Genomic DNA, 23,086 nt, shown 5'->3' on the forward strand with positions numbered 1-23,086 from the left:
TGAAAAGTCAGTACTGGCGCATAAATGGCGCACCGATTGCGCCGATGAAAAACGTCGGCGGCGGCGGCGGCGGCGGCGCGCCGATCAGTTCGCGGCGGCGGCGTGGCAAAAACTATCAGCGGCGGCGCGCCGACCAGTCGACGCACACCTCTAGCCGTGGTTGATTTTTTTGCCCCCTACAGGTGAGCACTTGAACTTGAGAGCTGGAGTGGCTGGAGTCGCAGTTGGAATTAGGCTGGAAGCGTTTGGTCACGTAATCGAGGGGTTCCACGTAGAAACAGCGACAAAGTTTTGCAAACAAACGCATATATTATCAGGAATAAAAATTACGCGATTTTTTTAAGGATCCGCGTTTGAAGGCAAATATGTTTCACCTCCCGGTAGTTCTCTTGAGCCGATGTAACCTGGAAGTGGCCTCATGAGTTTCACGAGTAAGTTGCTCGGCTGGAGTTGCGGGCTTGTAAACTAATGGACCCACAGGCTCAACTTCGACAGCGACGTTATGTGTGCCCTCGCTCGTGCACGTGAACCATTGTTTTCGTTGATCGAAGCTGTCGAGCCGGTTTTGACACCTGCCGACGTGTTGTCCGTACAAGTTTTCGCAAGTGTGCCTGTTTGTTTATTTAGATCACTGATGTTAAACATGTTGCTTCTTGCTGTCCGTAACGGCAAACGTAGCTGCCATGCAGCTAAGCTAAATTTACATCAGTGAAATCTAGCTCGACCACACCTCGGTGCAGGTGCACTTGATTTCTCTTTATTTTTCTTTGAGCAGGTTGCGACGTCATGTGCTATTGAATGAAAAGGAAGCGTTGCTGGGTCAACAGTGTCTTACATTTGGATCTCTTACCGCGTTTTCAAAGCCATGAGTCATGTGGATCTAAAAGTGGTTCTCCTAGGAAAAGAGTACGGTGGCAAGACAAGCCTCGTCGAGCGCTACCTCTACGACCGTTTCGATGCGTCTACTCCTTATCAAAATGTGAGTGAGTAGATTTTTGTGCCGCACACAGGCAGCGTGCCTGCCTCTTACAGTTACTGAATACATGTCATCGATTTTGCAGACAATAGGCGCTGCTTATGGTGCAAAGCAGATCGCCGTGCGAAATCGCAAAATCACCCTTGGAATTTGGGTAAGTGCTACACCGGCTGGCTTGTGTCGTGACGAAGACGAAATGGTCGTGCGACTTGTTTAACTGAACCAACTTCTTGTAAAAAGCAATTTCGCTACATTTTAGTGATCTTTATTTGGGATATACACATGACATTTTGTTATTTTACTGACTTTTTATGACATTATCTTTACAGCACTTACACCAGAACTGTAATATTATAAAACTTACAGAGAAATTATAGAGGCTAATCTTACAAAACTGTAAAATTAGTCTCCTCTCCGTTAATAGACAGAAAAGATTATATAAAGCAACTGCCTTTGTGTGTTAAGTTACCTGTTTCTTTTAGTGCTACAGGATTATGACAGCAAGTATCTAGGTTAATAGCTGGGGATTATTGTCAGCACGAATGAGACATAATACCTAACTGAGTGTGCTATCAAAAGCAGTATGAGCAGGAAGATGTAAGTGCCTGGTGAACAGCCTCAAACCCCAATTGTATCAATACTTGAATGGTGCTGTTAAAAATAAAGTAAAAATGGTTATGCATTTCTGCAAAGTGTTGTGAATCACGCGTTTGATTTTACACCATCTATGATGCAAGTAACGGCTGTAGCACCTGTTAGCGCTCATGGCCAGCGAGGAGCAGTACTGTTTTTTTTTTCTCTTTTTTTTGCTACATTAGATTTTATGCATAACTAATTGAACAAACTGGCAATTAATCCAAGGAAAGCATTGGAGACACTATTTGTTGCTTTTTAAATGTATTATATTTATGACCTAAGGAGAAAAAAACTAAAGTGGTCGAAAAAGCGCCTTTTTCCGTCAGTGGCATCCTAACCTACAACCTTCAAATTGTACATCCTATGCAAAAAGAGCTTTCCGCACTTCCTGGCTTGGATACAAGTGGCACTAGCTAACACTCCCAAGGATTTATACACACATAAATATATAGCAAAGTGGAACAGGTAGCATGCTCCATTGTAGCTCTGTCAGTATAACATCAGACGCATAGTAATTTGAAGGTCACTCATAGAAAAGATGCATTTTCATCTGCTTTAATATCTCTATAAAGTCAATGTAAGTCACTGAAATTTGTTTGTAGGTATAAAAGAGTAATTAATTATTTGCACATTATAATGATAGTTCCATGGTTTTGGCACATGAAATAAATTCAAGCCTTGTGCAGTTTCTTGATTCTGGACTGTTATTTCTCCTGTTGTCATACCAATGTGAAATTGTCAATGCCAACTGGATGTGTCATTCATATTTTCTTGATAGGGGCACACTATCATTGCTTGCTTCTGTAAGCAATATTTTGATAGCTGGTAGAAGATGTGTTCTGTATTGTGTGGCTAATTGCTCCTTTCTAAGGAGGGAGTACTATGATGACTTCTTCTTATTTTAAAGGATACGGCTGGCAGTGAGAGGTATGAGGCTATGAGCCGAATCTACTATCGAGGAGCTGGTGCTGCTATTGTGTGCTTTGACCTCACTGACCGTGAAAGCTACCAGAAGGCCAAGTTCTGGGTGGAGGAACTGCGCAAGCATGAAGAGGTGAACTCTGCTGTTGTGCTGTTGAGTTTTTTTCTGGCTTTATTAATTTAAGATGCATAGGAGAATAGTTGTGCATAATATCCTTTCTGGTGATCGAACATCCTCTCTCCTTCTGAGCAGCAACGTTGGACACCTTGGCTGGGGACAGGAAATTGAGGGATGGATTTGAAAACGACTTTGATTAATTTGAAGTGTTTCATTAGTTTCCATCTTTTAAGAACATTACAGTGGTACATGTACAGCTTCACATCAAAGTGGACTGTATGCTTTTAGTTTGCTGCTGTTGGGGAAAAATTTCACTTAGCGGAGCTTTATTGCTTCTTCTGTAGCTGTTCACAACGAGAGAAGTGAGGGTACTGTAAAGATTTTACTGTGAGCTGACCATTTATCTTTATGCTCTCACATGCGCCGTCTAGGTCCTCCTGCTCTTTAGAATAAACATGTGGAAAGTTTATCGCCTGTGTTGTACTTTCCTCTGTCCTTGCGCATTTGCTTTAGCCAATGCACAAGTGTATTAAACTTGCCTAATTTGCTTCAACAGAAGCCATCCTACTCTCTTTTGGCTGTGTTCTTCAGTTTATTTGCTGTACACAACACATTAATGCAGTTTTATGGGACACTGTAGTTATAGAAGTGCTAAGTTGGCCACATAGCATAGCTACCAGCTCTGAGGGTAGCTTTGTCTCTTCTATTGTGGCCTCTAGTGAGCAGATAATATTCATCGAAATCCTCTTATTGAGCATTGATCTGCTCCGAGCTTTCTAAAAACTGTGTAAATAAACCCACGCTAAATATGAAGGCCACTATTAGTGACCATGTTTCAGTATAGACTTTTGTCACATTATCAAGCTTTGAGTTTGCGGTAACTCCAATTCACTCAAGCCAGGCATCGCACAAGGTAGCAGGAGTTGCGTCTTAATGCGATAGCGTTACAGCTCGTTTCTCCGAAGTGTCGGTGTGAGCGTTGTTGCTTGTGTGCGAAAGATCATGATCTTGTCTGTGATAGAAAAATCTGGAAAGCTGCAAATAAAATAAATAATAAAAAATTCTGGCTTTGAGTGAGGATCGAACCCAGGCCATTTGCGTGGCAAGCAGAGGTTCTACCTCATAACCACACGTCTGCCTAGAAATAGCGAAAATAACTTCTGCTTGGAAATGCAGTAAAAATAATGTTCATGCTTTACGGACTCATGCATCCTGCGTGCAAGCTTTGCAGTACAACATGTAATATCAGAGTAATATTGCACGGTACAGGCTTACATCGCCATCAAGCCTCGGAACATGTGATTTTCATGAAGACTTCGTGGTTTAAAGCCGGCCACCCATTACAAAAGACACACGCGTTACTGCACGTATTCCTTTAAGACCATGTAGTGGGTGCATAAATAGTTTGAAAATATTTCACCTGCACAATTGCTAGTGGTTTTAAGCATGCTATTTGTTACATCGAATGCAGTCATATATGAAAGCTTCACCGATACAAGCCTTTTTCAACTTTATTGATTACATTGTAGTAATCCACAATTCAAAATTCTCAAGTAACATCATATGTACTATAAAAGTGTGCACTAAGTGGTTGATAAAAAAGATCTGTAAGTGGTTGAAGTATGTACAAAGAACAAAATATCACTATCTTGTTTAACTATTAAAGGCGAAGCTCAAGGGCCCCCCAATTTTTCGTTTTTTTAGTCTGTGTTTTTGCAGCCAAGTACTGCATGTATATACTATGTAGTCACATTGCCTAATTTAGTTCACGCTGCAAATCAGGCCACTAGGCACAACTGTGTCGAAATGCTAGTGATTTAGCTTTTATGCTATGTGGCATAGTTACTGATTTTCAAGTGCACATATGCGAGCAATACGATGAGAAAGACCAGTGGCAAGGAAGCGAGTGCGCCTGTTTGTAAACCAGAAGCTGCTGGTTGTTATCTCAGAAGCTGCTGGTTGTTATCTAATCACAAAGTCTGTTTTTGATGGCATCTCAGATACAAATTTCCAATGTTGTGCATGGCATTGGGGATGCCAGAAAGGCCTGAAGAGGAAAACGGAATTTTTTTTTCCAGTTTTTAGTGCTACGACAAAATGGGAAAACTCAATGCTCTACTGTGGTGCTCTTTGCAGCGTAACTGTAAATTGTTTCTTTTTAATGTCTCGCAGCAAACCAGTGGACTCGTGGCAAGCAAGGGAAATTAGCATTGTCTCGATTTTTTGCCGAAAGTTGCATACATGCTAAATTTTGCACATATAACTACAGTCAGCAGCTAGCAGGGTATTTTGGGGCAGCAGGACCCTCGGCTGGCATCTTGCGAGAAGGTTAGGCACCTAACTATCATGAGGCTAAACGATTCTCCCAGAGTGATTGCGTGAGCACAGAAAGCACTAGGAAGCACAAGTTTTGGTGGCTAATGGTAAAGCACAAATTTTTACTCATTTTTTAAAGCTAATTAGATTATTACCTTTGTCTCCTCATAATCTTCAGCCTAAATTTTACACTCTACTAAATAAGAACATTGTTCATTTATTGCAATTTAGATCTGTCATTGCTAAACAGGGCAATGTCATTGTAAAAAAAAAACATGGCTGATCTCTCTCTTTTTTTTAGAGATTGGTATAACACGAAAGTGAAACGTGTCCTCACAGAGGTAGTAGAGTATTTATTTTGCATTGTTTCACCACAACGGCAAAGGAATGAATGCTGCAGCAACAAATTGCAATTTCGTGCAAGGAATGGCAAGCAGCTCGAAAATGACAGCGCTCACCTAGTGCAGAAAGCACACAAGAAATGAGCGTACACAGCACGAGCGTGGACGAACAACTGTCTCAGTTGTTCGTTCAAGCCCGCTGCTCAAACAGAAAGAAAGAGACGCACGAAACCAATGCACTAGTTTACAGAGGATGAGCGTGAACAACTGTTACTTCATCGTATGTGAGAAGCGTGCCCCTTTCATAAACGCGGCAGCGAGCGAAGTGACCTTCGTACTCTCCTGAATCACGAGTCTGATCTGATAAGCGCGTGCGCAGCCCAAGAGACCATGCGCTGTGGAGACGCGCGCTTAGAGAGACGTGAGAGGTGTCCAATGCTAGGCCGTTGCGCCATCTCGTTACTGATGGCGAAAACGTGGTGAAGTTGAGAAGCTCTGACAACCACTAGTGGTATATATAGTGTATATAAATGGCTTGCCGTTAGCAAGCTTGACAACGTGCGCTCCGTGGCATAGTGGTATGTGTTGCGAACTACAAAGTGAAAGGTCGCTACTTCGGCAGCCTGCTGTGGAAATTTTTCGTGTTTTTGTTCTTTGTAATCTCTAAATTTGTATTTTACTACGTCATATCATTGGCGGAAATAGATCAGTGGAGCCGTGGTGGACCACGGCATAAAACACTTTCGTGTTAAAATAAAACAGCACGGAACAAGAAGAACGAAAAAGATTGTGTCTGGAGAGTGTCACTGCAAACCATGGGTATTGATATATTTACCATTGATTTTGACTCCGGCTCCTTTCTGCTCTCTCCTTACCTGACCCATTTATACATAATTTTTTTTTCGACTCATGTTTTGTAGATTTTTTATGTCACAATATGTAATGATCGTAGTCGTGAAACGTTGAAAGCGATTTCGTGCAGGTGAGTTCGTTGTAGCACTGTTTGTCTATTTGATACGAATACTAAACTTCAATTTTATCAGTCCAAGATGGCAGTGCTTGAGTGCGTTTAGAAAATGGTATTCTTCCGCTTTTGGAAAATTGAGGTAGCTGAGTAATATTCACAACTATTCGCTTAGATGCTTCCTTGTACTACTTCTCTATGAAATGCTTCCATGACTGCAGTTATCTCTACAGAAAGAAACACCTATTTGTTATCCTTGAAAGTAATGTATAGAAGTTAGTTGTTCTCTAAAGATTTATCAGTTGGCTTTTTGGATGTGGATGGAATGCATTGTCCTGAAGCCTCCATTCTTTCACTTGACTAGAGTGAAGTGTTCAATGGGAAATCACTTTTATGAATGACTTATACAACATCAAAGGTCACCTAATGGGAGTCTAATATTTAAATTATTTACAATTTTCTTTCCTATACATTAGCAGAATTGAGGCATTATTTCAATGTTGACAAGCTTGAAGTACTGAGCTATTGTGCATAAATATTTGCAAGGCTTTCAAATAAAATACACTTTCTCCTTCTCTTATCATGTAGACTGTTATTCGATCAGTCAAGCCATTTTTTTCTGTGGACATCTTTCAAAAAGCCCTTCTAATATCAGAACAAGTTTCCCATTGATTCACCACTGTAAAAAGTTAAGCATGCTGAAGCAGATATTGTTGTGAAAGAAAAAGGCCACTGAGAGTGAGCAAGTCACTCAACAAAGGTTTATTGTTTAATTGCCTACCATACTTAAGCTAGGCCAAGAATCCGTCGGAGCATGATCGTTGTCATTATCTAGAAAAGAATTGTCATTTCTTGATGTCTGTACATTTGCACATGCCTGAGCGTCAACAATTTTTATGTATACATTTTTTTATCCAGCTTCCATTAAACCATTGTTAAAAGTTAGCGCTTGTGTGTACTCTCTGTCCTGTACCCATCATTTCAGTTATGTGCTTCAGTGTATGAAAAAGCCACTCAATTTAGCTAAAATTGTCATCCTTAACATTATCATGGTACAGAAGTGTATCCAAGTGTAGTAATTAAAGCGTCATATATTTTTTTTCAGAAGTGCCAAATCTTCCTTTGTGGCACTAAGAATGATTTAATCAAAGAAGAAGGCAAATTCAGGGCAATCAGTTATCACGATGTGCAGGATTATGCTGATGACATTGGGGCCAAAATGTTTGAAACTTCTAGCAAGACAGGAGAAGGCATTGGTAAGTGTTAATTCTTTATTGCAAGTTTATTTGACTCTTGAACCTTAGTTTCTTATTGTTATTATTATGACTACATATTCTATTTTAAGGTTCTTTGTAGTACTGGTGTATGATATTGGCAGTCCATTTCTTTTTCTTTTTTCCTTCGTTCTTATAAGGGAGCCTTGCAAATAAAAAAGTTACTGGCGTGGAAGAAGAGCCCCAGTGGTTCCGGTCAGGTTGACTTGAGGAGGGCATGCATAGTTCACCTACAGCCCCTCATGCCCACATGCTGACCTACTTGCTCCACTCCAATAGTACACTTATCGCAATGCCCTTCTGCCTGACAAAAAAAAAGACGTGCTCCTTGATTGCACTGTGTACGGTCTTCATGAAGTGTGGGATGCTATTGTACTGGGCTTTATGCAGAACATCAAGGAATTGGCAAATTTGTGTTTGGTGTGTCTATATATTGTGGAAGTCTGAAATGCTTCTGCAGTCTCGATCCAAGCCATTGCAGCCATGCCCGCCACAGCCAGCAGCGCGCGGCAACATCTAGCAGAACCCTGGTCATGGCACGCATGCTACACACAGGAGTGCAACAGCTGCGCCAATTGTGCCGATTTGATACACTTCCCCATTTTAGCGCCGAGCTGTGCGAAAGCCATAAAATTGGCTGAAATTGCTGTCGTGCCCTAAACGCAATCCCATCATGAAAGAAAAAAGGGGAGGTGGGGAGGGGGTGTGGCAGTTCGAAAATTTCTTCGCCTTGTACTAACTTGTGCAGAACGTACTTAAGTCACTTTCGCCGCTGTAATGCGGTGGCCTGCGGAAAGGCGTTTTAATATTTGAAGGGGCTGTTAGCACTAGTCACGAGATACAGCACACTTTGTTCACACTCATGCATGTATAAGCCGCATAATTGTGAGTACTAATATGATTGCTGACGTCAGAAAAAGTTACTAGTAAATCATTTGGAGCACTGTAGGACATTTACGTAGCCCTAAAAAAAATCTAACAAAACTGTGTGTCATTTTTTTTCCGCCACCCCTACTCCTCAGTTTGACTGATCTCCCGAATTTTGAGGTCGCCAGTTTGGTAGATCTACATAAAAACCCTCAGAGTCAGTCAAAGGATTTTACAGGTGGGGCAAATGCTAATGCAGACTTTATCATTGTTTGCTGAGTGGGGTGGTTCAAAATACTACTTTTAGTAAAATAGCAGTGCTGATGTTCACTCTGCGTGATTTAGGGGATGTTAAATGATTTGTACATATTTTTCCAAACGTAAGCTTTCTTTTTCATTGCTCTAAATTTAGTCTTTAGTTATAAAATATTAATGGTTTTTTTCCCTCTAACCTGCTGCAAATTTGGATTTTAGTGCTCCAGAAGTAACATTTTGCTGCTCCAAAAATTGCTGCAAATTCTATTGCGGCTGTTGCACCCATGCATGCACCCACAAGTACTTTGTCTTCTCCTCAGTGTTTTCCGGCAGCCATCTGCGCTACCCTCGCCTCCGTATAGGCATTTGGCCCACGACAACCCTTTGCGCCCTCGCCTGCAGTGAAACCTTGGGAGCTATACACGAAACATGGATAAGACAAGATGTAGCAGATCCGGTGGTGCAGCTCAGGATTTGAGGTCTTGCAGGCATAGAGTTTTCTAAGATTAACTAGAGGGAATTCCAGTGCTGCGATCATTCTGCTACCAAGGGAATGTTGGGTAGTTCATGGCTTTACCTAGTCTTCGTGCTAGCAGGCTTTGAATGCACGTGCGGCTTTGTTTATTGCTGTGTTTTGGTTTTGTTTTGAATGAAAGAAAGGACTGTTGTGAACTTACTTAGTGACTTGACTTGAATCAGTGAGCTTAAAAAGTCCAAAGTGGTGAAGCGTAACTGTTAAACCTTTGCTGAACTTCTTGTGGTGAAATAGATTCAGGCCGAATGAAGCCAAAGAAATGAAGATGAGACGAATCCATCTACTACCCATCATTTCCATGCTGGGCTCCCATAAACACTAACGGCAGCGATCCCGCTAGTGTAGTGTAACAATGTGTGCTTGCAGGCACCTGTGGGCCCCAAACTTGATTTTCTTCTGGGATCTTGCAGGTCCTAAACCATTCCCGAGTTTAGATGCCGACTTGGTCGCCCTTCCCGATGTTGCTCAGGAAAGTGTACCCAGCAGCTTGTCATTGGGTGCTGCCACCTACTGTCACAGGCATTTTTTTTTTCTGCATTCTCCTAGCCCACTTCTGTTAATGCCTCCATTCTCATTCTTCTTGCCATTTGTCTTGTCTTTTTTCTTTTTCTCTTTGTCTTCCATCTTGTCATCTTGCTTTGGATCATGTTTCGTTACTGCAGCGTTCATGGTACTGATGCTGGCATCCTGAGCATCCCATTGTTGTCGTTGTTGCGTTCGGCAGCTATGTCAGCTGCTAGAGGTGCATGCCTTGTCTAGCACCTTATATCAGCCTTGGATGTGTCTCTCGAGTCACGTGGAGCATGCATTCTAAGTTATGGTCCCGCAAAAGCTGTACCCCTGAAGAATTTTCACTCGCTTTAAAGGGAACTCTAAACGTTCCTGGCAGCACTCGCCAGCTCTCATGACTCTTGGAGTATTCAGCCTGGCCAGTGTTTTCCCGCAAGCATTGGAACAACCGGCATGACGTTGCCTCTCCTGTAAATGCTGTTCTGGGACGTTAAACCCCACAAATCAATGTAAATGCTGTTCTTCCCGAAACGCTCCTTTGGCTCCATGATGTAGGCACCGGCGTAAGAGGGGCCCACGTTCCTGCATTCTTAGCCCAAGTTACTTGAGGATATCCAGGCCTGCCACAGCGTATGCAGCATGCATCATGTGCACAATTTTTCTCTTTTCACCTGAGAATCTCTGTGGCTGCAATCCTCACAATATCTGTAAAAGTACTGCATTGCACTTGAATGCAGGGCATGTGCTGGAATTAATTGGCTACACAAATAATCTATTGAATCATTAGTGGCATTTCACAAAATTTTGACGATTTAAGGGGAGATGCGGGATGAAAAATGCGTGTTTTTTTCAAAATTACCGATTTTTTATTTTCACCTGTTTTGATAAGATTAGTAGCTCTACTGTTATGAAAAAAATAATACAGGTTGAGACCTAACTGGAAATGCTTAAAAATTGCATGTAAAGAGCACAAGGTGCCTATTAAAGGTCAAAAGTGTGCAGTCTTCGAGCACCTTGCTGCCGATAATGCGCCGCCGCTCGCCATTGTTGATCGCATGAGTCGAAGATTCGAGCCTCACTCTTCAAATACCAACAGTTTCTCTCGCTGATGCAGAGCAAGAAATAATAAAAAGAAGCACTCTTCTGCGTGTTTTTTTAGCGCCACGACTGGCTTATTACATGGTATGAATCGGGGACCGCCATTGGCCGCTGCGCGCCTGTATGTGCTGTGAAACCTATTTGCGGGGTCCATGTCTTGTTGGGCAGCGCAGCTGAACAATGCTTTTCTCGTGTAATTATCTCCATTATGAATGAAAAAAATCATCGCTTTCAAGTGAAAGCTGTTGTGCGGTGCGCTCTGTAGGAATAGGCTACGAGCAGCTGGTCCGATTTGTGGCAGTTGTTGGCTTGCAAAAGCCAATGCATCAAAAGTCATTCACACCCGTCAGCCGGAAAGTTCTTGATGTGGCAATGGATGGTGTCAGTGCCAATCTTGAGAGGTCGAAAGAGCTCGCAGTGAGAGAACTTAGCAGGGACGACATTGCCATTATGTACGACGGTATGTGGCACAAGCATGGCTGCAAAATGGCATGACACTGGACTTAGTTTGGATTTCGCAGTCCTGTCAAACTTCTTCCTAGCTTGCAGTTGGCACAAGGCTCTGCCAGATGGAGCAGAAGTTTGGCAAGCATTTCATGGCCCTGTCTGTGAGCGAAATGTCTGTGAAGAGTTGGCTCGAAAAAGCCGAGAGGGACAAACTCATGGTGCTGGCGTATTTTAGTCGCAGTGGCCACTACAAGAAGGATTGTTCTTTTTGGTGTGCAAATTTCATCTAATTTAATATCTTTCAAGAATAAAAACTCAATTTTAACTTTAAAACTCGTTTTTCTCAAAACACAAATTTTGCCAGTTTTTCCAGTGTGCCCCTTCTTTTTCAGGCACTTCTAGTGCTCGGATCTGCATGTAATTTCGCCCAAATTTTTTTCAAAGTATGGCGAATGCAATTATCTAGTTTAAATTTTTATATTTGATTGTATAATAAAAAAAATTGTATGTATACCTTTACTAGGGTAGGTGAAATATGGACTTTTTACGTATTTTATTTTTCACACATATTACATATTTTGTGTGTGCTTTCTAATTAGTTATTTGCACTCTACACTTTATTTGAAGCATTATGAGCTATGAATTATAAAAAATTACAGAAGTTTAGGGATGAAAAGAGGGGGGCAAAAGGGTTAAAGTTTTCACTTTGTGATGTTGCAGAGCCACAAGTGTGTAACTTGCAAGAAAACTAATTACATACTTGAAATCGGCATAAAAAGTTCCATAAACAGCTCAAGTTTCATTGCTCTAGGGTGAATATTAAAAAAAAAGTGCCTTCGAGTAGCATCTCCCCTTAAGGGGACAGGGTAAGCAAAAATATTGAAAAAATAAATTTTTCTTTTTGTGGTATTTGAAGCCTGCAGCCTTTTCTGAGTCAGAATCAGTAGTTCGTCTAAGTACAAATTTCTTTTCTCTAAAATTGACATATTTCAAAACTTGTGCAGCAGCCTGCCATGCCTCTATTTTTATGTAGCAAGGTATTCTGTGCAGTTCAAGCATCATAGCCATATGGAGATGCTATAATTTGCAAGCTGGAATGCATATCGCACATTCAGACAAGAATGGGTGCAAAAACAAAATTGACTATTCTTTTCAGAAGTGCACTGGTCTTTCAGTATGGTGATCTCAAAACTACATCTTCCGACTCACACTGCCCATTGGATACTGAGCAGTTTTTAATCATTATAAAACAAAGCAAATAAATTTTGATATTTTGGAAGGTAAACGTTCATTTCATATCGGACAGGGCCTGGGTGAATTCTACTCTGGATAGATTTGTTTCTACTGTGGGCTAAACACGTTATGTGTGCTTTTAGTTATCTTAAGAATATTGGCCTCTCTGTGGAACATTCCTTCATGCTGCAAAACCTCTAAAAGGTCACACATTGTGCAGCCCTCCTCTAAAACCTTAGTAGCCAGCTCTGACAGAATTTCAGTGATATTGTTCGATTAATTATTGGAAAACTGCAGAGCTGGTGGTCGCATAAGGTTTGTATTAACACCTTTTTGCAGTCACAGCATATCGTAGCATATCACCTCCAAAATTTTTATTGTTCTGTGGTCGCAACCAATTCTCAGTGGTCTTGCCTATGAGCTATGAGAATGCGCTACACTGCAAGTAACGGTCAGGTATAATGCCATTATGCAAGCTTGTGGGTCACAGCATAAATCGCATTGAGCTTTTGGTTACTGAGCAGCAATATATATCTCAAGCAGGAGTATTATCCGATTCCAGGGCTGTTGTAAACCTATGCTTGCCCAAAATAATATTATTTGACTTATGGTAACTTTGACAAATTGTGCAGGTGCAAATTAGGCCAATCAGGTACAATGTGGATAGGATGAAGTGGTGCACCAGGGCACCCTTGTGCACACCAATGCAATTTGTTGAACATGCAAATAGGTGCTTGTTATTATGCTACCACAAAATTGGATTGTTTAATTTACTAATTTACAGGTTTATGCTGAAGACGGATGACAAAAGACAGCTGTCATCACACCAACGATAGCTGCACTTAAATTTTCGACAAGAAGAGTACTTGTGTGGTATTCGTTTTCAGCTTAGTCATGCTGTTTTTTATTATGAGACACTGGTGTGATAAATAAACACAGATCGGTAAACCATGATTTTCTTGTAGTCAAGCTTAGCTGTGGTATTTAACTTACCTGTTGTGATTAACTAGCAGATTTGCCAGAGAAGAATTGCGTGGTTGAAACCATGTATATTTTTTGCTTTTCTTTTTCTCATTGAAAATGCTGGCCTTCACTAGGAATGATGGACTGCAGGTTAGTTGGCCCTGCATGAAGTAATGTGTTTTAACTGTTCTAGTATACTGACTTTTCTAAAGTGTGGTCTTGGGGTGTGTACTCTTTATTGTAAGGTTGTAAGGTGTAGAAGATAGTTACGAGACATAAGAAGTACCTTGTTTCGTAATTTTGTCTATATAGTGTGTATGATGTGGCCTTCATATCCCAAGTCAAATAAAAGAAAACTACACAGTAGCACTCAAATCACTTTATATGTGCTAAGTAATTTGAGCAAGAGAAATTCACTTGTTTTGTAGTGAAAGGCTGATCATTGGTGGAGAAAAGTAAAGTAAAATATTTTCATACTGAATTTTATGTCAACTTCAAGTACAGTAGAATCTCAGTAAACGGTTCTCCATCCCTGGTCATCCCTCTGTAAACAGAGCTCCTATTAAACAAAACACACTTTCCTGGTCCCTTCAGGTTCCGTTTGGGAGTCTACTGTACATTAAACAGACCGACAACCAATTTTTCTCAGCCCGATTTTTTATATTGCAGCACAAAGCTCTAGCTCAGTAATAATTAAACCTGCAGCGGTTAATTCTAAAAGTTCCTGGATATATTGTAAGCCTAATTTTTTTGTGTGTGTAAGATGCCACTAAAAGAGTCTCTCTTCCAGCAATGCTGAGAAGTGATAGTGCCGCTGATATATTCTTCTTGCAAACTGTCCATATGCTCAATGTTCTGCTTTCACAGGAGTGAGTGCATCTGTAGTTAGCCACCGTCATTTTGATATGTTCAACCATTCTTTAATGCATAGTGTAAGTAGAATAAGCTTTTCGAACGCTCGAAGCATGTGGAGATATTTTGCTGGCCTGGTGAGCCATGCACTTTTGCTCGTAGCCCCGCCACGGTGGTCTAGTGGCTAAGGTACTCGGCTGCTGACCCGCAGGTCGCGGGTTCGAATCCCGGCTGTGGCGGCTGCATTTCCGATGGAGGCGGAAATGTTGTAGGCCCGTGTGCTCAGATTTGGGTGCACGTTAAAACTTCCGGAGCCCTCCACTACGGCGTCTCTCGTAATCATATGGTGGTTTTGTGATGTTAAATCCCACATATCAATCAAATCAACTTTTGCTCGTCGGGTACTTCTGTTTATCCACGTGTGCTTCTAGGCCCTCCGCTAACACTTCTCAATCTGCTGCTCATGAGCATTGGATCATACACCAAATAAAGGCAGCATCCCTGTTCTCCTCAGTACAAACAAAGGCATATCTGCACATATTATGTTAGAAGAGACTATAATAAAAAAGTGCACTGCATTTGAACAATGTATAGAAATCATTAACTGCATACAGTAGTAAAAGGTAATGTGATGGGGATCATATGTATTTTCACTTATTTTCCACGTGGGGCACCAATGATAGTTTTTTGCAACTGTAATGATTAAAAATATAAATCGAAGTTTACTGAAAAAATAAACTTTTCTTTTAGCCATTACAATAAAATTTTTTTCATTAGTGGGGTTATTTCAATCCGTGTTTTCTGTCCCTTTAATGGGATCTAATTTGTAATACTTGGCATGTTTTAGCTGAAACAACATTCCCAAATTGTACAACGTTGAGTTTTTAGAATGCAATTTAACTCTGCTTTACCAATACGCAACCATGAGATCCATAATGTAGATGCTGTAAAAATCTGCGGCATCATGATAAGCTGGTGTGAAAACTACGGGGCATCATAAAGCATTTTATTTGGTGAGCTGGTTCATGACGTGAGAGGAAAATGGTGTAGTATGAAAGGAGTGAGGACGAGTAAGTAAAGCATGAGTCCTCTGTACTTTTGTTCATTTTTTTCGTGCTAATATTGCATTTCCGCTTTGAGACATCATTACCACACAAGTTATGTTTTTACATATTTTTTTTTTACTTACCAAGCAGCTCCTCAATGTTAACAACAGTCACTTTTTAATTTCAGAAGTATACCGTACTAGTAGTGCTCAACTTTATATCCCTTTGAAGTGCACGACAGTGCGTAAAACAAAGATGAAGACAGAACAAACAACACCAGCGCTGGTGTCGTTCGTTCTCTCTTCGTCCTTGTTTTACACCCTGTCGTGCACTTCGTACTATACTACATGAACTAGCCTAACGTCGTACTCTTTTGCAGCTCATGTTCCTCTTTGAAGTTTCAAATTACAGTGATTTGAGGCAGTGACAAGTTATGTCTGTAGGTAAGCTTAAATCGCAATAGCAGGCAGTATGGTATTGAAGATTGAGGGGCAGAAAGGGCAATTTTGGTGAATAAAACTGGAAGAGCTGAGCACTTCAGTGAGAAAGCTTAGGTGAGAACTTTAAAGAGACGTTTAACGGAAAGATGATTTCATTTATTATTTGTGACTCATCATTTCATAGTACCGAAAACAGCTACTCTTACCGTGAGAAGATATTTCATTAAGGAGAAAAAGTGCACAAAAGAAACAAACAGGTATTAAGCTTGAACAATTTCAGTCATGAAAAATTTTCAGTTACATGATGTTCAAATAAATATGGTAATCTGTTTGCATGGAAATGTGAACATCATATTTTTAAAACGTTTTTAATGAACTATTTTCAGTGGGTTATGTGAATTTGTGGTAAGAAAAAAAAAGTACTGCTTGATCCTAATATGATAGCTGAAGGTCAAGGCTGAAGCATTCCTGTACAAAATTATAGAAAACAAGACTTTGTTTGGGTTTACCCATATAAACTATATTAATGAGAAATTTGTGAAAACAGAATAAGCAACTGCTGTGGAGCAGTTAAAACGCATGGTTAAACAGTTAAACTTGCATTAAAAATGTTATGTTTTTTTTCTCTCTTTTTTTGCAGCTGAGCTCTTTTGTCAAATTGCTAAGGACCATATAGAGGCCATGTCACCATCAAGGAACAAACGTAAGATTTTTGCGTGGTGCGATGTTAACCGAAATCATGCCACATCTATTTCCATCTTTTCAAACTATTTGAATACTTTTGTTTCACATGCTGTGTGAAGTTCTTGCAAAGTTGTTTGCTCTTCCGCCGCGGTGGCTCGGTGGCTAAAGTGCTCGGCTACTGACTCGAAGATCACGGGTTCGATCCCAGCTGCAGTGGTCGCATTTTGTTGGAGGCGAAGTGGTAGAGGCCCGTGTACTGTGCAATGTTGGTGCACGCTATAGAACACCTGATGGCCAAAACTTCCAGAGTCCGCCACTGCGGCATCTCTCATGACCTTATTGTGGTTTTGGGACGTAAAACCCCACATATTATTATAGAATTAAATTTGTTTGGTCATGCCCACCACATGAAATCTTGCTGCCATTACAGTTAAGCAGACTGGGCCCATCTGTTGCTCCAGCTATCATCAGCCAGAGTTTAGAAAAATATCAACGCATTACATCACGACACAACCAAATTCATGTTGCTTGCTTTCTGTCGCATGGAGTAAGACACCCTAGTTTTAGTTCTTTATTAATTGGTTAATTAAGCATGTTTAATTAGCTCATTTGAGTTCATAATCGTAGAGAAAATTTTTATGGGCAAAAATTGTTCATCGGTGTACAAAATGTCCAACTGGCAATTTATAACTTGATATCTGTTAATTATTAATGCTTTTCTGCATACTACAGGTGCCTGTGAAATACAAAGTACAATTATTCGAACTTTCGAATATTTTTTCAAATAGTGTGTGCTATTCGATTAGATTCATACCAGAATTTTCCTATTTGAACTGTTCGAGCTTCCCGATAACAAATACAGTCAGCGTCAGATTGGCAATGGCGCAGTCAGATTTTTTTACATGCTTCACCACATCACACTTTCACATTGCGACGACCTGCCTTTCAGACTCTGCAATAGTCGCAAATGTAGTTGCTAGAGAAAGCGCTGGTTCCAACGTGGAGATGCATGGCACCATTACAGTGGCCCCTTTATATTTTTAATTTGCTTCACCGCATCACACTCTGCTATCGCAGAAAAGCTGTCTTCAGGGCTCTGCTATGGCCGTAAATAGATACTCACAAAAGTGATTGTTCGAACCGACACGGCAGAAGTGGGGGCTTTAATTAATGCCGTTTCGAACCAGACAGTCTGAAAGAATTGGACGAAGATTTTGAACATCTGACATCTCAGATGTTTTTATCCATTCACGTATACAGGGCATATTAGCTACATCAAATTTGAAGGGAGCGTGCTCTTGTCTGCCAAATCAATCGGGCCTAAAGAAGTTGAAGTTGGCCAAGGTGGAGCAAAAATTGTCTTTTTATTTGGCATGTAAAGTGTTGTCCACACTACCTTGGTTGCAACAAATCATGTAAATACTGAATAAAATTCGGTGCCTGCATCGCTTCATCCTTGATGAAACAACTAGGGAACTCCAGCCCTTGAGTACTTCACCATCATAGCCAAAATAAACTCTACTATGCTCCTGTCTCATAATAATGTGCTTAGGGATCCTCTGCAATCTTTTTTCTTTAATTTCACCTTGAGGTATTTGAAAAATACTAAAGAAATATTCAACAACTGTTCAAGAATTATTCGATTCAATTTTCACTCAGACTTGATTATTCTAATTCGATTTTCACCCAAAATTTTGCTATTTGCTCAGCTCTAAAAAGATACCATGTGACATGCCCGCTTGCACACTTTAGTGCGCTGTAATTGCAGTACTCCCCAACGTTCTGCATACAAGCAGTGTGCTTTTCTTGCAACTGTTCATGACAGCGATAAGGAGATGCAGGTTTATTGCTTGTATTGCCGCTAGCAAAATGCGTCATCACACAGCCACCCCCATCGTCCCTGTCCTGTCAAGGCAGCACACCTGGCCAAGATCCATAGTCGTTTGCATGCAGAACATTGGGAAGCCCTGCAATCATGGCACACAAAGGCACACAAGTGGGCTTGTCGCGTGGTATTTTTTTGTATTTTGTGGGCATTGGTACTAAGCAGAAAAGGACCAATACATAACAGATAGAAAGTTAGGAAAAATGTTTACTCAGACTTTTTGCAAGCTGATCTACTGCCTTTTTATGGGAATCATTTCCCCGCTTCATTGCTTCAAAAGTTAGTGAATAAAAATGCCTAATTAGCCAATAATAACAAAAACAAAAAATAGTGCGACTTACCATGCAATAACAGTCAACATGCATTGATCGTGTCTTCATAGGTTGCATCGGCATATTTTTTAACTCTGGTTAGAGATATCTGCAGCACCCTGCATATGCCAAGCACTGCTTTCTGTTCTTTTTTCTGTATGTTTATTAGGCTTTATTGAAATGACTTATATACAAAACAATACAGCGCACAAGAAGAGACACACAGAAAGATCAACGAACAAGCTTATCAAGGAAAAAATTGACAGCCACTTGTTTGTAGCACAAAGCTACAAGGAAATTCATGCCGATTTTTTTTTTTGAAAGAAACTTCTTAGTTGATGAAAAATTTGGCCTGGTTTGGAGGATCAAAACTTTGGAGTGGTTCCTCTACAAATTGAGGTAACCAGAAGGGTAGTAGCTGGCAATGCAAGGGCAAATTAATGGACACCTTGAAGCACATGAACATTAAATGTGGCAAAACAGGTCTGTGGAATCCTGCAAGGAGGAGGATGTGTTATGATAGTAAAAATTGGTAACGGGCATGGAGGAGGAAAATTGTGGGCCAGCTGACCCAAAGTTTTTCTGATCAGCTGTACGTTATATATTTTTTTTTTCATATTGCAATCTCTGACTTGTCTACGAAGTGAAAATAAATGCTATTATCTGCCAAGAATGTAAGGTGGCACTAGGACTTGATACACCAACTCAACAAAACTACCATAACTAGGTGTACATAATGCCCTGAACGGGGTAAAAGAAGCACAGAACTGCACAGTTATCTCTCTTTTGAAATAGTCTACATAGACCAAATCTAAATGCCAATATGAGCCCCGAGGCTACCGTAAATGGTCAGACAACTAACAGTCAAACCACTCCCCATTAACATGCTTTTAGGCAGACATGATAAAAGGCAGTCTGCAAGGACCAAGGCCCTTCATGAAAGATGCCAAAACGTGTTTTTTCGTGTATATAGTATGGGTCCCCGTCCACTCGAGGAATTTTGTGAAACAGGAGGAGCGGAGCATCTCTTGAACCCTGTGGCCCCTGATGAGACGGGGAACTCATGCAATGACATGACCGATTTGTAAGAAGACTCTAAGCGTGCCTGTGCACTGCTGGACGACAGTCTGACTAGGGCACAGGCTATGACCCTCACTATTTACAGACTCCTTCATTGGAATGGCACATGGAATGGCTTTTTCTTTTCTGACCATTGGAGAATTCTATACAAAGTGTGCAATTGTAGTTCAAGTCAGTTGGCTACCCAAGATTGCATCCTGTGGGGATGTGAGGGTTCCCTCCTGCCTCCCAAACAAATTGCTCCTGCCAGCTCCCTCAAAGCTGACCTGGAAAGAGTTTGTTTGAGCCCTCATACTAGAGGAGAAGCTAGGCATCCTTGCCTGGACTGTAGGCGTAGCTTCCAGATTGCAGTCACTTTGAGGCTCAGGCACCAAAATATTTTTGCCTGCAAGTAAAGTTGCCAACACCAAAACCAAAGCATATTATTCACATTTAGCTTGCTATGCTGCAAACAGTATCATTGTCAAACTATTTTTTGTGAGACCTCTATGCTGTTCTCAGATGAAAATAAGTTTGCACTCAAACCTCAATATAGACTGATATAACAAAATATTGGTTCTAAGAAAGTGATTGAAAAACAGTCTTGCAATAGATAGTGTTCGGAATACTCCTTATAATAAATTTTTGAATATAACGAGCTTATTTTATTGTAAGGTGCAACTTTGTTATAATGAGGTTTGAGTGTACAATGAAGTAATTAGTGGTCTTCATATAAAAAGCATGCAAATACGTGTATTAGTAAAACATTTGTTGTTATGAGTGATAAAGAGTTTACTTTCTTGAATGCCATGTGAAAGTTTGTTATTCTGTTTTCGCTTTTGTAATTTTTTACTTTTATTCAGTGCACGTCCATTAAAAATAGCAGGTGCTGATATATACAGTCTGTAAAAAAACGACAAAAAAAAAAAAAAACGCTTGGGAGTCTGCAGCTGTCAACTTCAGTTGACTCCCATCTGCATCTTGAGCAAATAGGCCTATTTTGATGGAGAAACTCAATTGTGACTGAAAGTGCATCGTGTGACTACTATATTAGCTCCAGAAGATTGTCGCACTGGCATTTTGGCTCCAAATGACATCTTAATATGAATGAGTGTGGGAGTCGCGTCGATGGAAGGAAGAATCCCCACATGAAAACATAACGACTGTCTATTCACTTTGTAGCAGCAGCGGGTAAGCATACTGATGCTGCGCTCATCTGGATAGTGAAAGAAGGATCTTGCAATGTCGACGGCCGGTTATAGTAGCCACCGCCGGCGATCCATATCTCTGGTGATGCTGCGGTGGCACTGTAGTTAATTTTAAGGAAGGCGATGGAACGTGTAGCCATTTCATGCTGAGCTGAAAGGTAGCAAACAGAGGCTTGCACAAGAATATGCACAAAGTGTGTACAAGTGCAATTTGTTTCTTCATAAGGTTTTAACGTTCTTGTGCACCCTGGGTTTCAAAATTGCACTCTCATGCATATATGCCAGGATTTGTAGTTAGTAAATCAAGTTGTGGCGTAAAGATGTGTGGGACCCTCGTTTATTTTTTAATAGTTGAAAAAAATTACTGTCATAACACATGCAATTGCTGGCAACCAGGAAACTAGCAAATGCTCGCTATAAATATCAGTGTGGGTCCAATACTTTTTGTAGTTGAGGTCATCGATGTGGTTACAGCCTGAAGTGGTTGTGTTGTTAGCCTACTATGCTACAAGGGTCATTCAAGGATTAGTGGGATTACTAGTCATATACAAAATGAGATTAAACAGGGAGTGAAGTCAAATATTCAATCAATATATTACTCCTCTGTCATGTTTCCTGTCACAGGTCAATGTGTCAGATGCAAACACAGCAATTCCAGCTATCATGGCGACCATTCAGTAGTCAGAAGGTGCAGAAAGTGTAACCACACTTTTAATTAAAGTGAATGCTAACATTATTAGAACACCCTTCACCCCCCTTTTTTTTTTAATGGAAGGTGCAGTGTGAAGAACGGGTTGTCTTATGTGACAATAGGTGAAGTGTCAGCAAATGAATGGCAGGTTGTGACGGGGAATCAGTCATGTGGGTATTTGCTTAATAACAACAGTCTTATAATGGCTGTGAAGCCCACTCTAGTCTGCACAAATATGGTAGATACCAGAAAAATAGCTAAAATATATAAGTTTGGGAAGCAAGTGTTTTAAAATTTTGAAATGATACTTAATTAGCTTTGTAAATGCTTTACTTTTGACCTCATTTAAGAATAAAGGAGTTGTCGTTCTTAAATGACTTTAGCGCTCACTGGGTTAAAAAAATAGAGGAGTTACTGATATAAGTGTACTGATGTGATATCGAAGGAACGTCCCCTCCTTTCTGGACTTGTGCTCACACATGCACATTTTTTCATATGTGTACTCTTGGTATTCTTTAGCCACTGTCAATGCATAACATGTTAATATCACTTTTTATGTTTGTGTTGGTTGGATGCTAGATGCATACAGATTGCTTCACATATGAATGCCTTCTGTGACTATTTTGTGACAAGGTGGAGTAGGAATTCTGTTTTAAAAGATTGTTGTGCATATTGGTACTTTTTTTTTTCTTTTCCAGCAGGCACAAACTTTAGGCTTGAAGAACCAGCTTCTCAAGGTGGAGGCTGCTGCTGAACCCTGGTTTCCTGAAGGTCTATTAAGTGCTGCATAAAGTGGTCTTCATGAAATGACAAACATCGGCGCCTGCACTGTTCTAGTCTCAGTGGACATTGAAAAAGCCAAATGGGACCTTACTCACGCTCATGTGACTCTCTGGTGTGCCTTGGATGTTTAAGAAGTATCGGAAGAATTTCCGAAACAGTTTTTCGCGAGTGTTTTGTGAAGTAGTGTATCTGTTTTTTTTTATGCATAATTAACGTTGCATATAAATGTGCCTTGCCAACCAGCCAGTGAAATTCTTAAGCTGGTGTATAACTAAGGAGGTTAACTATAATGGTTGCATGTGGGAAAGTATGCGATGTAGCGCATAAGGTGACCAAAATATGTAAGGGGCGCAATTATTTTATTTGCAGCGTACATAGTGCCGTTTTTAACATTCTCTATAATTGATGTATGACATGTTCGTATGAAATGGCGCAATAAATTGCATATCATTTCGTCCGACTTATGCTCCTTGCTGTGCGTGCATGTGCTACCGAGATAACTCGCCGCAAGCAAGTGACGCAAGTACAGCGGAAAGTGCGCTTTGCCCCGTGTCGGCGAGCGAGGCGTGCGCTTTTGCCTTCGACGCACTGTGAGCTGCGAGGCGGGCTTCGTCGCCGCTTTGCATGTTTGCAGTGAGGTCATGTGTGATATTTAATTTCCAGCTTTAGCCCC

General features: G+C 40.7%; 1 protein-coding gene across 8 annotated transcripts; it reads left to right on the forward strand.

The window, feature by feature from the left end:
* The first annotated feature begins 196 nt into the window (after nt 1–196).
* On the forward strand, nt 197–22,873 carry LOC119175808 (ras-related protein Rab-24). 8 transcript variants are annotated; one of them, XM_075876223.1, is made up of 8 exons: nt 197–431; nt 776–979; nt 1,062–1,130; nt 2,520–2,666; nt 7,378–7,528; nt 9,614–9,722; nt 16,433–16,495; nt 22,329–22,873. In XM_075876223.1, exons 2-7 carry the CDS (start codon nt 866–868, stop codon nt 16,434–16,436), a joined length of 594 nt encoding a protein of 197 aa, XP_075732338.1. In that variant the 5' UTR covers nt 197–431; nt 776–865; the 3' UTR covers nt 16,437–16,495; nt 22,329–22,873. The 8 variants fall into 8 exon arrangements, with proteins under 8 accessions (XP_075732338.1, XP_075732339.1, XP_075732341.1 ...); XM_075876224.1 differs by having other exon boundaries at nt 22,332–22,873; XM_075876226.1 differs by lacking the exon at nt 9,614–9,722 and adding an exon at nt 13,589–13,604 and having other exon boundaries at nt 199–431.
* Nucleotides 22,874–23,086: the final 213 nt, after the last annotated feature.

Source organism: Rhipicephalus microplus, chromosome X (genome assembly GCF_043290135.1).
Source record: "Rhipicephalus microplus isolate Deutch F79 chromosome X, USDA_Rmic, whole genome shotgun sequence".
NCBI classification, from domain to species: Eukaryota; Metazoa; Arthropoda; class Arachnida; order Ixodida; family Ixodidae; genus Rhipicephalus; species Rhipicephalus microplus.

What these genes read in the sequence shown, in the direction of transcription:
- LOC119175808 (XM_037426789.2), top strand. Translation starts at nt 866, where the DNA reads ATGAGTCATGTGGATCTAAAAGTGGTTCTCCTAGGAAAAGAGTACGGT. An exon ending in CAAGACAGGAGAAGGCATTG is followed by an intron (nt 7,529 to 16,432) that starts GTAAGTGTTAAT and finishes CTTTTTTTGCAG; the next exon opens with CTGAGCTCTTTTGTCAAATT. An exon ending in GTCACCATCAAGGAACAAAC is followed by an intron (nt 16,496 to 22,328) that starts GTAAGATTTTTG and finishes TTTCTTTTCCAG; the next exon opens with CAGGCACAAACTTTAGGCTT.